Source organism: Brassica napus, chromosome C4 (genome assembly GCF_020379485.1).
Source record: "Brassica napus cultivar Da-Ae chromosome C4, Da-Ae, whole genome shotgun sequence".
In the NCBI taxonomy this organism is placed as follows: Eukaryota; Viridiplantae; Streptophyta; class Magnoliopsida; order Brassicales; family Brassicaceae; genus Brassica; species Brassica napus.
The window spans coordinates 50,208,825-50,223,611 of NC_063447.1; the positions used below are offsets into that span (position 1 = coordinate 50,208,825).

Sequence of the window (14,787 nt, forward strand, 5' to 3'; positions counted from 1 at the left end):
GGTGTTACTTACATTGCTGGCCAGCCGGTGAACAAAATTGAGTTCTGAGTCAATCCACAACCATCCTGAATCTCTTTAGCCCTGCATGAGAAATATATATGCCTATAGAATTCTCAACAAACTTAAAAAAATTCATCATGGAATGCTCACAAATGTTGGCAGCATGTCACTCAGAAGGCATATAAAACCTCTTTTCACACTGAATTTACAAAGTTGCTGTCCTGATTATTATGATCACTGTTGATATGTTTTTGGCAGATATTCTGTGTAGCTGATCCTTGTCATGACAAGGCACTGCAGCAGTTTTAGAGCTTCCTTTTTGGTTTGGTATCGGAAGAGAAATTAGAGCTAATGGCTAAAAAAAATGTAGAACTCTTTTACATGAATGTGACAGGAACTGGTTTTGTCTTTTTGTATGAGCTACTGTCTTTTTGATGAAATCTCTAATGTCAAAAATATGAAACTGAAAAGTACATACTTCTGCGGATGTTCAAAAACCTTTTTGTTATAGTTCATCATCAAACACAGTCCACAAAGTATTAAGAAGAGTGGGAATCACCATGTCCTCTCACTCAAAAACAAATGAGTAAATTGACGACAAAAAAGGAAAAATGGTAAAAGAAAATAAATAAAATCAACCCCAAAATATAATAAAATCATAACTTTAATAAGCTTGTGTATTAGGGTTTTTGTGTTATGCCGCCTCCTACCCTACCCACTCTATATATAAAATCGAGTTTGTCTTCTTTGTCTAACATATCTTGTTTCTTCTCTTCTCTTCTCTGATATCATATTCATACTAGCAGCGGCGGATTGAACCAGAATTGCATCCGGTTGCTGTTCAATTCCTTTCGCTTCAGGTTCGAAGCTTATTTGGCTCTGATTCTGATGAAAACTGTCCGATGCCACGTCGACGATAGCTTTTTGCTGGCTGTGATCGTCGATGCTACATTGGACATAAACAGATGTTTGTGTTTCGCTTTTCTGATAGGAACCTGTTGATCGATCTTGTGATCTACGGGGCCATTTCGGCGATTACATTTTTTTTTTTTTTGTTAATCAAAATTGTATTTGATTTGATTAATGGGGAAGTAATCGATGATGATTATTGCAAAAAAAATATGGAATTACCGTCTGAGTTTTAATTACTTTGATGTGAAAAACGCTGACTTTACTGAGATTACTTCCCAAAAGATTTGTTTTTGTTTTTGTTTTGTAAAATTGATTTTGTTTTCAGAGGACAGTGACGATTAAAAGGTCTCGTTCGTCGTAATATCGGCCGTAAAAGGTCTATTTGCCGACCATTCTGTTATATTCTCTGAGTCCTAATTGTTTTTTGTTTTATTGTTCTGTTTGTTGATTCTATTAGCATCGGCCGATGATTAAATCGATTAAGACAAGCATATGTCTAAATTAATTCGTGTTGATAAACCTAATCATCTCAATGAGGCGTATCTATTAACTTTCTGCATTGTTTGGTTTAATTACGAAGGAGGGTCAGGTGAGGAATAATAATGCATAGTTCAGATGATCACCATGATTACAAATCTGTAGCATAGTCTTTCGCTCCTATCTGATGCCCCTCCTATAACTTTTGAGTTTTGATGTTTGGTTTGTTATTCTTCTTCACTCTGTAGTCATCAATTTGCTCGTTGACTTATCTCTGAGAACATTTGGGGGTGGCCTCAGGTATCTAACTTGTTGGTTTTCTCATGAAACCTAGCAAAATCGTCATGTTTATTTTGGGCTTTTAGTTGTTTGACCTGGGTAGGGCTTTGGCACAAAAGTTTTTATCACTTCGGCTATCAGATATTCTTGTTGGGTTCCTGGGATTTTCTATTGACTTAGCTTCATCAAGTAGGACAAACTTTGGTGGATTCTTGAGATTCGTTATGGACTCTTTTGATCCTTTTTTGATTGAATCTCAAGGTGGATTCTTGAGATTCGTTATGGACTCTTTTGATCCTTTTTTAATTGAATCTCAAGCGGGAGATCCATTCGAATCCAATCATTGATGAGAATATCCAGGAACATTGTTTTGCTATGGATTTACGACTTCATCAAATTTTTGTCTTTTTCATTACAGTTTTCCGCTTAGATTTGCATGTATGTGTCAATGTGAATAACACTTGATTAGACCACACATGAATGTAACCCTCATATTGCAGACTAGTTCCAATATATGATATAGTTCTCCATTAGTCTTGTGCCAAGCATTGACAATATGCTAGACACCACGAAGATCTTGGTATCTTATAAACATTTTTTGCAGGAATGTTGTAAATATAGTGATGGTTTGCCCGGTAAACTTGACAATTTTTGATCCAACCACAAAAAACGCATTAAAAGACTCGAGGGCTTCCTTCGCAGTTTGTAAATCTCCCATTAGAACTTTCAACTTGCATGACAGTTTCAATAGACCAGGCAGATACCGGTCTTAATCTCATACTGTCTCAACGTTACAACTTGCGACGAGATGATGGATCAGAAGACTGATACTAGCGGAGTCTCGTGTAACTTGAAACTCTGCATGCTTCCAATGACAAATAATACTCAGGATCCTACCTTGTAATTACATTCGTGATTGTTAAAGCTATTATATCGTTTTTTGGGCGAGAGAGAAGATTCTATCAAAAATTTGATTGTTAAAGCTACCAACGAAATTACATTTTTAACTACACAAACTATAAAAGTTACGTTTTATCTCAATGCCTTTAATGTTTCTCTAGTATCTTTCTTTGGTGTTGTTTTTTCTGTATTATCTTCGAGTATATTTAATACTGTCTCACTTTCGTAATAGTTGATGTTTTAGAAGATGTTTGTTGTTTCAAAATAGATGAAGTTTTGATATATTTATATTACTGTATTTTTAATTTTATTGAAAACTGTGTAACCAATTAGATTACTGCCTCTTAATACATAAATTCAACTAATAATAAAAATGTATGAATTATTTGATTAGTCACACAACATAATAAATGTAAAAGGTGCTTTGGATTATGCAAACATCTTACATTGTGAAACAAACATTTTTTGGTAAAACTACTTGCATATCAAAACAGAGAGAGTATTATATTTGCAAAATTATTTTTTAGAGAAAAATAGATTTCTTAATATTTGTGCAATGAATCAAACATCTTGTATTCTGAAACAGATCCGGTTGACAAAAGAAAAACATTCACAAATCCCAAACAACAAAAAGGCCAAACGTTGATTCATTTTAATTCGTCATGGGAACTTAAAGAAAGCTAAAACATAGTACACAGATACAGTTTCATTCGGTCTCATGCTTTACCTTAGAGCAGAACTTGAGGATACAACTTTTGTCTCCATCCCATATCAGCTTCACAATGATAGATTCACCTGGCTTCACACAGTTAGCTTTGAAGAATTCTTGCCAACCTCCTACCAATCTTATTTTATCAATATTAGTTTTCCCAGACCGCAGATCCGTAGACCACTTGACACCGTTTTTGTCCAACAGTCTCATTTTAGTTTCTTCATTGATGCCGTGCCACCTGGTGAAGCGTAAAGGAAGAAACTGCAACAAAGATTCAAAATAAAGGATTCAGGACTGAACAGAATGTAAAACGACAAAGGGCTTCAAGTGATGCACTAACCAGTAAATACTTTTCAAGATTGAAAGGTCTAAAAGTAAGTGTCACAAATCGGTTTTGGGATTGTGAAGATGAAGCTTTCCATGTCGATCTATGCTTCTTGATTTGTTTCTCATCTTGGCTCCCCTCTTCATCGCTTTCTGGTTCTGTGGAAAGAGACTCCACTTCATTAGCTTTTAATGAGCAATCTTCTTCTTCTTCTTCAGTCTCTTTAGATGACAAACGTAGAGCCAGAGTTCCTCCTCTTTTGATCAGTTTGAAAGTGGAAGAACTTCCAGCTCTAAGTCCATTTGCACTACAGAAACTCCTCCACCCTTGTGTGATATACATAGTTCCGCATGATCTCTTTCGTTTCAGATTTAGCTTCCACGATCTACCCTTTTCATTCATTAGAACAATCTCTCCACATCTTGCCTCTAGACCATTTTCCCTTGAAAATTTCATTGGAAGACCCTGAAAAATTCATTTATAATAATACAACATGAGTTCTATCCAATTCACACCATTGGTATATTTTATCATTCAAAATTAATAGATTAGATACCAGTGTGTCATAACGTAGGGTTGCACGCGAGATATTAGCCACAAAACAAGAGGGATTTAGTGAGGAAGACTCTGCTTTGTTCCTCTGAATCTTCTCTGAAAAAAAAACAAATCAACTAGCAGTCAAACTGATTCTCTCTACTTACAGACCCATGTTCCAAAACGAGCACCATTAGTATGACAAAGAACACAAGCAACTCACCGATGTTTCTCTCTTCTAACTCTGACTCTGTGGAGGACAAACGAAGAACCGGAGCTCTCCCTCTCTTGATTAGTTTGAAAGTGTAGACGCCTCCAGTTTTAAGACCATTGGCAATACAGAAACTTCTCCACCCTCGTCTGATGTAAGTAGGTCCAGATAGCTTTTGTTTTAAAGCCAAAGTCCATGATTTACCCTTTTCATTGATCAGAACGATCTCTCTTCCACATCTTGTCTCTAGACCATTTGCCCTCACAAAACTCCTTGGAAGGTTCTTAAAATTCATTACAATACAACATGATTTTCTTATATATATCAGATTTTAGTATATGTTTTTTCTCGCTTGTTCAAATGAAGAGTAGAATACCAATGAGTCATAGCGTAAGGACGAAGGCCAGATATTAGCCAAGAAACAAGAAGGATCTAGTGAAGAAGACTCTGCTTCTCTTTTTGAATTCTTCTTCTTTGGAATATTCCCTGAAAAGAAAAGAATAAAACTCACATGCAAATACTCAAACTAAATCTCTCTGCTTCGACATGCATATTACAGTTTAAACTTTGTTAGTTGAGCACATTTTCTTAAAAGCCAGTATGAGATTCAGAGTTTTAGACAGAGACAGAACACAAACTCACCGAAGTTGTTCTCTTCTTCTGAACACGACTCATATTGAATCTCACAGCCACTGGGTCCCAAGAGTGTTACGTGGAAAGCCATGTCTTTCTCTTGCTTGAAAATGAGAATGTCGCCGATACGAAGATCGTGTGCAAGAGCGAACTCTTTCCAACCGTCAGTGAGTTTCTGGCCATCTTCTATTTTCACTTCCCAGGTTATCTTTGACGCGTCTGATCTTAGCTTCGTCGTATGGTGCTCGTTTTTTCCTTCTATATACTTGACGAAGAAGGCTACAGGAATTGTCTGAAGAAACATGCAAATACAAAACCAAACCCATTTCTCAGTTAGCTTCTCTGAGAGACATAGACAGATATAGAAAAGGGAAATAGAGAGAGTACCAAGTGGCTGTGGAAGCCAGGAAGAAGAGGCTTGAAGAAACGTTTGTTCACCATCCTCGTAAACTTCAGAAACTCTGAGGCTTCAGTTCTTGGAAAAAATAATGTAATAACCCAACTTGAAGACAGCGATCATTTATTGTAGAGCTTCTTTCTTTTTGGTTGGTTAAAGTCAAACAAGGGATCTTTAATGCTCTTATTTATTGTCATCACTTCTTCTCATCACTTCTTCTCATCACTTTAACATATTTTTGTCTAAATATTTGCATTTATTAGTCTCCTGAGAACATAACTTGACGACAGGAGCTGCTTTGTCATGTTCATTAATGGACTTCAAAGGGAAAGATTCTCCTAACTTTAGGCCATTTCGCTTCACAAAACCCATCGCAACCATTTTCCAAAGCTAGTTCGGTGTTCCAATCGGATTCGTTTCGGTTCAGATTTTTGGTAGCATTCTCATAAGTCGCATTTGACTAGCATTTGGTTCGATTCTTTCCAAGTTAGGTTTGGACCAGATCATAACCAATGTTTAAAACAATTCAAAAATATTTTTAAAACAGAAAAATCACATAAAAAACTTTGAACCTTTTTCACTAATACTTTTAACTTCAAAGTGACGTTTGTCACAAGAAACCTCTAAAGTCAAAAGTTGACCAGTTGTACATGTAAAAAGATGATGTGTCAGGTGTTTTTCAAAAAATTAATTAATTATTTAATTAATAATATAAAATAAAAAACAAATTCAGAAAATAGATAAAAATCAGAAAATTAAATAAAAATTCAGAAAACCAAAGAAATCAGATATTAAATAAAAAAATCAGAAAATTAAATAAAGATTTATAAAAATTAAATAAAAATAAAAAATAAGTAAAAATTCAAAAAATAAATAAGATTAAATTAAAATACAAATAAATAAATAAAATTCAAGAAATTAAGAAATTCAAAAAATATTTTTTTAATTCAAAAATTCAAAAAATATTTTTTTTACATTACAAGATTTAAAAATATATATATATCATATCATCGTTGACAATAACAGTTTCAAATATATCACCAATGACGATGATGATTTCTCACATATAACCATTAATAATAACGTTTTTGGAATATCTCCAATGATAATTTCTGACATTATCGTTGAAAATGACAAAAATTACTTTTTTGAATTTTGATTTTTTTACTTTTCTGTACTTTAATTTGATCTTATTTATTTTTCTAAAATTTTAGTTAATTTTTTTGTTTGTATTTAATTTTCTAAATTTTTATTTAATTTTATGATTTTTTTTTTAAAACTGAACTTTTATTTAATTTTCTGATTTATTATTATTTTTTTTTTATTAATTAAATAATTATTTTTTAAAAACAAAATTGACACATCATTTTTTACATGTTTAGCCGATCAACTTTCATTTTTGGAAGTTTTTATGATACAAATGTCAATTTGAAAGTTAAAAGTGTTAGTGAAAATACTTCAAAGTTTAAAGTGTTAGTAAGTTACACTTCCGAGTTTTTTTATGCAATTTCCACTTTTTAAAACTGTTCAATTTGACCAAAAATATATATATTTTTAATGATTCCAAAAATGTAATTAAAAATTTGTCGTTCTATTAGAATTTAATTATTTTATAAATATTATATCTATGTATAATTTTTTTTTGCAGAAGATTCGAATCAATCAACATTTTAGGTAAATTGAAATATCTCAAGTTATATAAAATTTAACCGATCAACATTTTGAACTAAAGTTAGTCTAACGTTCACAAATCCCACAAGTAGGCAATTAGACTTCTTGAGTTAAAGCCAATCATTACAAATCTCACATAGAACGAAAGCACAAGCACTTGATTCAGTTAAATTTGTCTTGCACAGTGGGAGCTTACAAAAAGCTTAAACACTAACACAGTTTCATTATGTCTCATGCTTCACCTTAGAGCAGAACTTAAGGGCACAACTTTTGTCTCCTTCCCATATCAGCTTCAAAACGATCGATTCACCTATCTCCACACAGTTAGCTTCAAAGAACTCTTTCCAACCGCCTACCAATCTTACTCTATCACTTGTTTTCTCAGACCGCAGATTCGTAAACCATTTGACACCGTTTTTGTCCAACAGCGTCATTTTAGTTTTCTCATTGATGCCATGCCTCTTGGTGAAGTGTAAGGGAAGAACCTGCAACAAAGATTCAAATACAAGATTCAAGACTCAACAGAATGTAAAAACACCGATGGTTTGGAGTGATAGATACTAACCAGTTTATAACTTGTGAGATTGGAAGGCTTAAGAGTTAATGTCACAAAGTTGTTATCGAATTGTGAAGAAAAACGTAGAACCAAAGTTCCTCCTGTTCGGATCAGTTTGAAAGTGAAGAAACATCCAGCTCTAAGTCCATTGACCCTACAGAAACGTCTCCATCCTCGTGTGATATACATATTTCCACACGATCTCTTTCGTTTCAGATCTAGCTTCCATGAAGTACCCGGCCCTTTTCATTTGTCAGAACAATCTCTCCACATCTTGTCTCTAGAGCATTTGCCCTCACAAAACTCTTTCGAAGATCCTGAAAATTCATTATAACAGAACATGGTTTTGATCAAATTTATAATGAAAGAATTTGGCTCAAATTAGGAGTAGATACCAGTCTGTCATCTTGGAGGCTTGAAGGCGTTACATTAGCAACATAACAAGAGTGATATAGTGAAGAAGACTCTGCATCGTTTTTTGGATTCTTCTTCTTCTCTGAAAGAAAACTCTAAATCAATCCATGTGGTAATGTAATAGTCAAACTGATCACAAACATCTCCATATAAATAGTTAATGTAATAGTACAACTCACCCAAGTTGGTCTTGGTCCCTTCATCACTTTCCGGTCCTGTGGAAAGTGATTCTACCTCATCACCTTCTGAGCTCTCTTCTTCTAAGTCTGAGCCTGTGGAGGACAAACGAAGAACCGAAGTTCTCCCTCTTTTGATTAGTTTGAAATTGTAGAGACCTCCAGTTTTAAGACCATTGGAACTACAGAAACTTCTCCACCCTCGTCTGATGTAAGTAGATCCACATAGCTCTTGTTTTAAAGCTAGCGTCCATGATCTACCCTTTTCATTCATCAGATGAATCTCTCCACATCTTGTTTCTAGACCATTTACCCTCACAAAACTCCTTGGGAGGTTCTGAAAATTCATTACAATACATACAACATATTTTTGATATATACCATACCTCAGTTTAATACAACATATTTACAGCATCACAATCATTTTTGAGTATTTTTATTTTTTTCAAATCAGCAGTAGAATACCAGTTTGTCATGACGTAGGGTCGCGGGGGAGACATATGCCACAAAACAAGAGGGGTCTAGTGAAGCAGATTCCGTTTCTTTTCTTGGATTCTTCTTCACTTTCTTTTTCTCTGGAATATTCCCTGTAAAAGAAGAGATAAGTCTCACATGCAATTACTCTAACTGATTCTCTATACTTCCGTATGCACATTTCTTTAATGTCAGTCAAAGATTCATTGTCACGCGCAGAGTTAGACGGAGACAGAACACAACTCACCGATGTTGTTCTCTTCTTCTGAACACGACTCATATTGAATCTCACAGCCACTAGGTCCCAAGAGTGTCACGTGGAAAGCCATGTCTTTCTCTTGTCTGAAAATGAGAATGTCGCCGATTCGGAGATCGTGCGCAAGAGCGAACTCTTTCCAACCATTAGTCAGTCTCCGGCCATCTTCTATTTTCACTTCCCAGGTTATCTTTGACGCGTCTGATCTCAGCTTCGCCGAATGGTGCCCATTTGTTCCTTCTATATACTTCAAGAAGGCTACAGGAATTGTCTGAAGCAACATGCAAACACAAAACCAAACCCATCTCTCAGTTAGCTTCTCTGAGAGACAGACATAAACATATATAGAAAAAAAGGGAAAGAGAGAAAGTACCAAGTGGCTGTGGAAGCCAGGAAGAAGAGGCTTGAAGAAATGCTTAATCACCATTTTCGGAAGCTTCAGAAGGCTTTAAGAACTCTACTCTGCAATCCCATGGAGAAAATAATATAAATAAACCAACTAGAAGACGACGTTTCATTGTCCTATTTATTGTATATCTGGTTTCTTTCGTTATATGTATAGACCTAGGACAATGACACCAAATTTGATATAAAAATTACAATAAATTTAGTATTTTGATGTTATAATTTTTTATCATCTTTAATAATGACATCAAATTTTACACCAAATGTAAAATCATATATTATTTGGTGTTTTTAGTTTTTAAAGTTTTATATTTTTATTATTTGTAATTAATCAACATTATCTTGTCACATTTAAATTCTTATTTATATTTTTTATTATTTGTAAGTGATAAATAATAATAGTCATTTAGTGATTTATTTTGAAAATAAAAATTAAAAAAATATTTTTTAATTATTTGAAAATAAATAAAAATATAAATAACATTATATATTTACAATAGCAATAAAACTTTTTATTAAATGAAACATAATAAAATATAAATTTTAAAGATTTGGTGTGATGAATAGTATTACACCATTCATATTTTATTTACAAATTTGGTGTAACACTATTCGTCACACCAAATCTTTAAAATTTATATTTTATTATATTTCATTTAATAAAATTTGGTGTAATACTATTCATATTATACTAAATTGGGTAGGATAATATAAAATTTAATATTTTGTTAGAGATAAAATTACACCAAATTTAATATTTTGGTGTTTTGTTGGAGATGGCTTTACTGAAAGAAAAAAGGTCAATTCTGAATACAACAATTTTCGTCGTGATTTTTTTCTACCTCAACTTTGATTTCATCTTAAACTAACATTATTTCAAATAAATTACTTGAATTATCAATTTTGATTTTGGCTTAGTTTGATAGTTCATGTAATCTATACTAATAAAAGAGACTAATCGAGGCTTCCGAGAACGTCCATATTGTTTTAGAAATCTTTTTCGAAAATAAGCCATGTGGCATGACTAATATTATTATCTTATTACGCTAAATCACATTACAATACTACACATTATTACCATATATACATTAAATCATACGAAAATATAACTAAATCTACATTTAAATATGTAAATATATAATATGCGAATTATATATACAATAATAAGTAAATACACAATTTAAAAAAATATATAATATACAAAAATAATATTAATAAGTAAATACATAATATAAAAAATAGAAAAAATATATTAAGCATTAAAATTTATCTTAAAATGTAAATACACAATTAAAAAAAATTAGAAAAGTACATTAAACCTTAAAGATCTATCTTAAAATATAAAATATAGATATTAAGTGAACATATAATATACGAAAATAATATTAATAAGTAAATACATAATATAAAAAATGGAAAAAGTACATTAAGCACTAAACATCTATCTTAAAATGTAAAAAAAAAATAAAGAATGGAAATATTACATTAGATATCTATCTTAAAATATAAAAATTAAATATATGTAAATATACATTTAAATATGTAAATATATAATATACAAAAAGTAATAATAAGTAAGTACATACGAAAATATAAGTAAATATACATTTAAATACGTAAATATATAATATACGAATTATATATACAATAATAAGTAAATACACAATTTAAAAAAATATATAATATACAAAAAATAATATTAATAAGTAAATCCATAATATAAAAAATAGAAAAAGTACATTAAGCATTAAACATTTATTTTAAAATGTAAATACACATTTAAAAAAATAGAAAAGGTACATTAAACCTTAAACATTTATCTTAAAATGTAAAATATAGATATTAATTAGGGTGAATTTGCTGAATATTCATAAGAGGCAAAAGAATGAAGAATATAGCCATTATATAGTAATTCAAGATGGATGAGACAATTTACGCAAAACATAACTAAAATCTCTCTCCAGGTGCCTGCGCTTGATGTTGAAATGCAGAAGATAAAATTATCATACTATACTACACACTATTTAGTATAGTCACACGAATAATTTCACTCTAACTATACTATATTTCATTTAGAATAGTATGGCAATTGATGTTGGTTACCAACATAATGAAACACAACCAAATAAACCCTAAACCCGCTACCTAAACCCAATACCTAAACCCAAACTCTAAACACTAAACCTTAAACTCAAACTCTAAATTCTAAACTCAAACGGTAGATCCTTAAACCCTAAACCCAAACCGTATACCCTAAACCCAAACCCTAAACCCAAATTCTTAACCCAAACCCTAAACACAAATTCTTAACCCAAACCATAGACCCAAACGGAGCTACCTAAACCCTAAACTCCCCTAAAACCAAATTCTAAACCCTAAACATAAACCGTAAACCCTTAAACCAAACCCTAAACCCAAATTCTAAACCCTAAACCCAAACCGTAAACCCTTAACCCAAACCCTAAACCCAAATTGTAAAACCAAACCATCACCCATAACAGAGCTATCTAAACCCTAACCTTGAAGGTCTAAACCCTAAACCCAAACCGTAGACCCTAAATCCAAACCCTAAACCCAAACCTTAAACCCAAAACCTCCCTAAACCCAAACTCTAAACCCTAAACCCAAACTGTAAACCATTAACCCAAACCCTAAACCCAAATTGTAAAACCAAACCATCGCCCATAACAGAGCTACCTATATCCTAAACTTGAAGGTCTAAAATATACTATATTTCATTTAGAATAATATGGCAATTGATGGTAATTACTATATTGATGAATGGGAAAAGGAGAAAAATGGAGAGGTGAGGAGCAGGAGGGGAGAAAGAGGAAGGAGGAGGGAGGAAAGATAGAAGTATGGAGGAAAGAAAGGAGGAAGGGAGAGAGAGACAGAGAGAGACCGGGGAAGGGAGGAGATGAGAGAAAGAGTAGAAAGGAGTGTAAGAGTGAAAGCGACATAGGAGGAAACTATACTATTTTGATGAATAGATTAGTATACTATAATGTAATGTTATTCAAATATTGTATTAAAGCTATATAAACTGTCAATACAAACATGTTCGTGAATCTCCATTAAGTTAGAGCATTCATTCAACACAATAGCAAAATAATACCCTTTATAAAGAATGAAATTTCAAAACGCAAATACACATTACCACTCAATGTATAAATTAGGTGAACTATTCTATTTTAATATAGTATAGTATAAACTTCGGTCGAAATGTTTAAAATATCCGATTAAAAATTTTCAAATTATGATATATGTAAAAAAATATGTATGTTTTTGCCAGCATAGTTATTTGAATGAATTATGTTTGACATAAAAGATATATACAAAAAAAAAATTGACAGGGGGAGAAGAAAAACAAAAGAAATGAAAGAAGAAAAAGAAAGATGAACATATGATCAAACGGCTGAGGATGATCAAGGGTAAGTGATGTAATATTACATAAGATATACAAAATATTATAGCATGCTTGTTACTATGTGCATAAACCTAATTTTTTTTCTGCTATGGATATGTGTCCTAGTTCCCCTATTAAGTAAATATATAATATACGAAAATAATATTGATAAGTAAATACATAATATAAAAATGGAAAAAATACGTTAAGCATTAAACATCTATCTTAAAATGTAAATAAAAAATGGAAATACTACATTAGACATCTATCTTAAATTGTAAAAATTAAATACATGTAAATATGCATTTAAATATGTAAATATAATATACAAAAAGTAATAATAATTAAGTACACAATTTAAAAATAAAAATACTACATTAAAAAGTATTATACAATATAAAAAATATAAATACTGCATTAGTCAAAATAGAGTTGGTATAAATTAATCTATCAATAATAGGAATCCAAAAGAATGTAAAAGAATTATCTTTTAATTGTAAACATTGCATTAATTTTCTTATGAAATTGTTAAATTTATAAGAATTATCATTTTATAATTAATTATCTATTTTTCATATTAAAAACTAAGTGTTTTCCATATACCGTGCACATAAATATATAAATCTATTTATCAAAAGAAGCCACATGGTATTATAAATAGGTAATAAATAAATACACAATATAAAAAAATAATAAGTTAATATATAATATCAGAAACATAAATATTACATAAAACTTCTATCGTAATATTATAATTCGATGTCAGAAAAATAAAAATATATAATAAGTAAATATTCAATATAAAAAATATAAATATTACATTAACATTTGAAAATCAATATAAAAGCAAGAAAAAATAAACAATATAAGAAATGAAAAAACTAAATTATACATAGATCTGAAAAAATATATAGTAAAATAAATAGTAAGTAAATATGAATATAAATATTACATTAAGCATCTAAAGTAATATTAAAACTAGATCTCGATCCGCGCAACCGCGCGGATTTTTGTTTTCATTTATTTTTATATAAATATATTGTTTTCAATTCTAATTTGGTATATATTATAATAAATATGTGTCTATCAATTTTTAAAACATAATAAGTTTACTGTATATTGTTTTCATTGAATAGATTGTTTCAAACTTTCACATGTATTTGTATCTTCTATATATATATTTTCGGATTATTATTTCATTATTATAATCGTAACTATATATATAAATATTAGTAAAATATTGTTTTATTGTTATATTCAAAGATATTGTAACATTTCACAAATTTAGAAAGTTTTTAAAAAATTAAAATTTTCGCTTCATAGATTTATATTATTGAGTAAATAATTAAACATTTAATTTTTGTTAAATTTTTAAAATAAACTATATAGTTTAAAATTTGTTTTTATTTGTTTAAGCTAATAAAGATTAATCATTGTTAGATAATATGATTTTTGTTATTTAAAAAAAAATCTTTATAATTTTAAAAGTTAACATCGACAAATATTTAAATATTTAGCATATAGAAGTATAGTATTACAACATTAAATTAAATCTATTTAATTTATACTATCTATAAATCCAATGGATCATCTATTGTTTAAATCCAATTATTGATAGTCCAATAAAATTTTCTGGTAGGCCCAAAATTTAAATGATAAGGTTAGATGTTAAATGTAACAAGACTTTTCAGGAATAAGTCCATTAAGTCCATTTTTTTAAAAAATCACACATGAATTTCAGCAAAAAAAAAAAAATCACACATGAATCAATGTTGTGACTTCTGTTTTAATATATAAGATAAGTAAGTTAATAATATAAGAAAAAAATAATACTAAATAAATATAAGTATAATATAAGAAATATAAATATTTCAATAAACATCTATAATGTTATTATAATTTGATATAAAGCAAGAAAATTAGAATAGGTATATATACAATATAAGAAAAAAATAAATAATAATTAAAGATAAAATATAAAGTTGGAAAAACTAAATTAAATATCTATCTGAAAAATGTATATAAAAAAAAATATACAATATAAGAAAT

The 14,787-nt window shown here is 30.3% G+C and overlaps 1 protein-coding gene, 3 non-coding genes and 2 pseudogenes across 4 annotated transcripts; 4 read left to right on the plus strand and 2 right to left on the minus strand.

The window, feature by feature from the left end:
* The first annotated feature begins 896 nt into the window (after positions 1 to 896).
* On the plus strand, positions 897 to 1,043 carry LOC125586802. The gene has a single exon (XR_007323330.1). It is a non-coding gene; the product is annotated as a small nucleolar RNA snoR2/U65 (small nucleolar RNA).
* A 52-nt stretch (positions 1,044 to 1,095) lies between these two features.
* LOC125586756 lies at positions 1,096 to 1,180 on the plus strand. The gene has a single exon (XR_007323291.1). It is a non-coding gene; the product is annotated as a small nucleolar RNA snoZ7/snoR77 (small nucleolar RNA).
* A 58-nt stretch (positions 1,181 to 1,238) lies between these two features.
* On the plus strand, positions 1,239 to 1,326 carry LOC125586769 (annotated as a pseudogene).
* Positions 1,327 to 1,492: 166 nt separating this feature from the next.
* Positions 1,493 to 1,585, plus strand: LOC125586765. Its single transcript, XR_007323298.1, has one exon. It is a non-coding gene; the product is annotated as a small nucleolar RNA snR60/Z15/Z230/Z193/J17 (small nucleolar RNA).
* A 1,531-nt stretch (positions 1,586 to 3,116) lies between these two features.
* LOC106446655 (B3 domain-containing protein REM14) lies at positions 3,117 to 5,664 on the minus strand. The gene is made up of 7 exons (XM_013888437.3): positions 5,371 to 5,664; positions 4,993 to 5,275; positions 4,727 to 4,836; positions 4,363 to 4,633; positions 4,162 to 4,256; positions 3,621 to 4,070; positions 3,117 to 3,541 (listed from the first exon to the last, which is right to left on the minus strand). Exons 1-7 carry the CDS (start codon positions 5,422 to 5,424, stop codon positions 3,275 to 3,277), a joined length of 1,530 nt encoding a protein of 509 aa, XP_013743891.1. The 5' UTR covers positions 5,425 to 5,664; the 3' UTR covers positions 3,117 to 3,274.
* A 1,374-nt stretch (positions 5,665 to 7,038) lies between these two features.
* On the minus strand, positions 7,039 to 9,585 carry LOC106446656 (annotated as a pseudogene).
* Positions 9,586 to 14,787: the final 5,202 nt, after the last annotated feature.

Excerpts from the sequence above, each read along its gene's own strand:
- LOC106446655 (XM_013888437.3), bottom strand. The coding sequence starts at position 5,424 with ATGGTGAACAAACGTTTCTTCAAGCCTCTTCTTCCTGGCTTCCACAGC. Across the intron at positions 5,276-5,370 it reads CTGGCTTCCACAGCCACTTG|ACAATTCCTGTAGCCTTCTT; the intron begins GTACTCTCTCTA and ends ATGTTTCTTCAG. Across the intron at positions 4,071-4,161 it reads CCCTACGTTATGACACACTG|GGTCTTCCAATGAAATTTTC; the intron begins GTATCTAATCTA and ends TGAATTTTTCAG.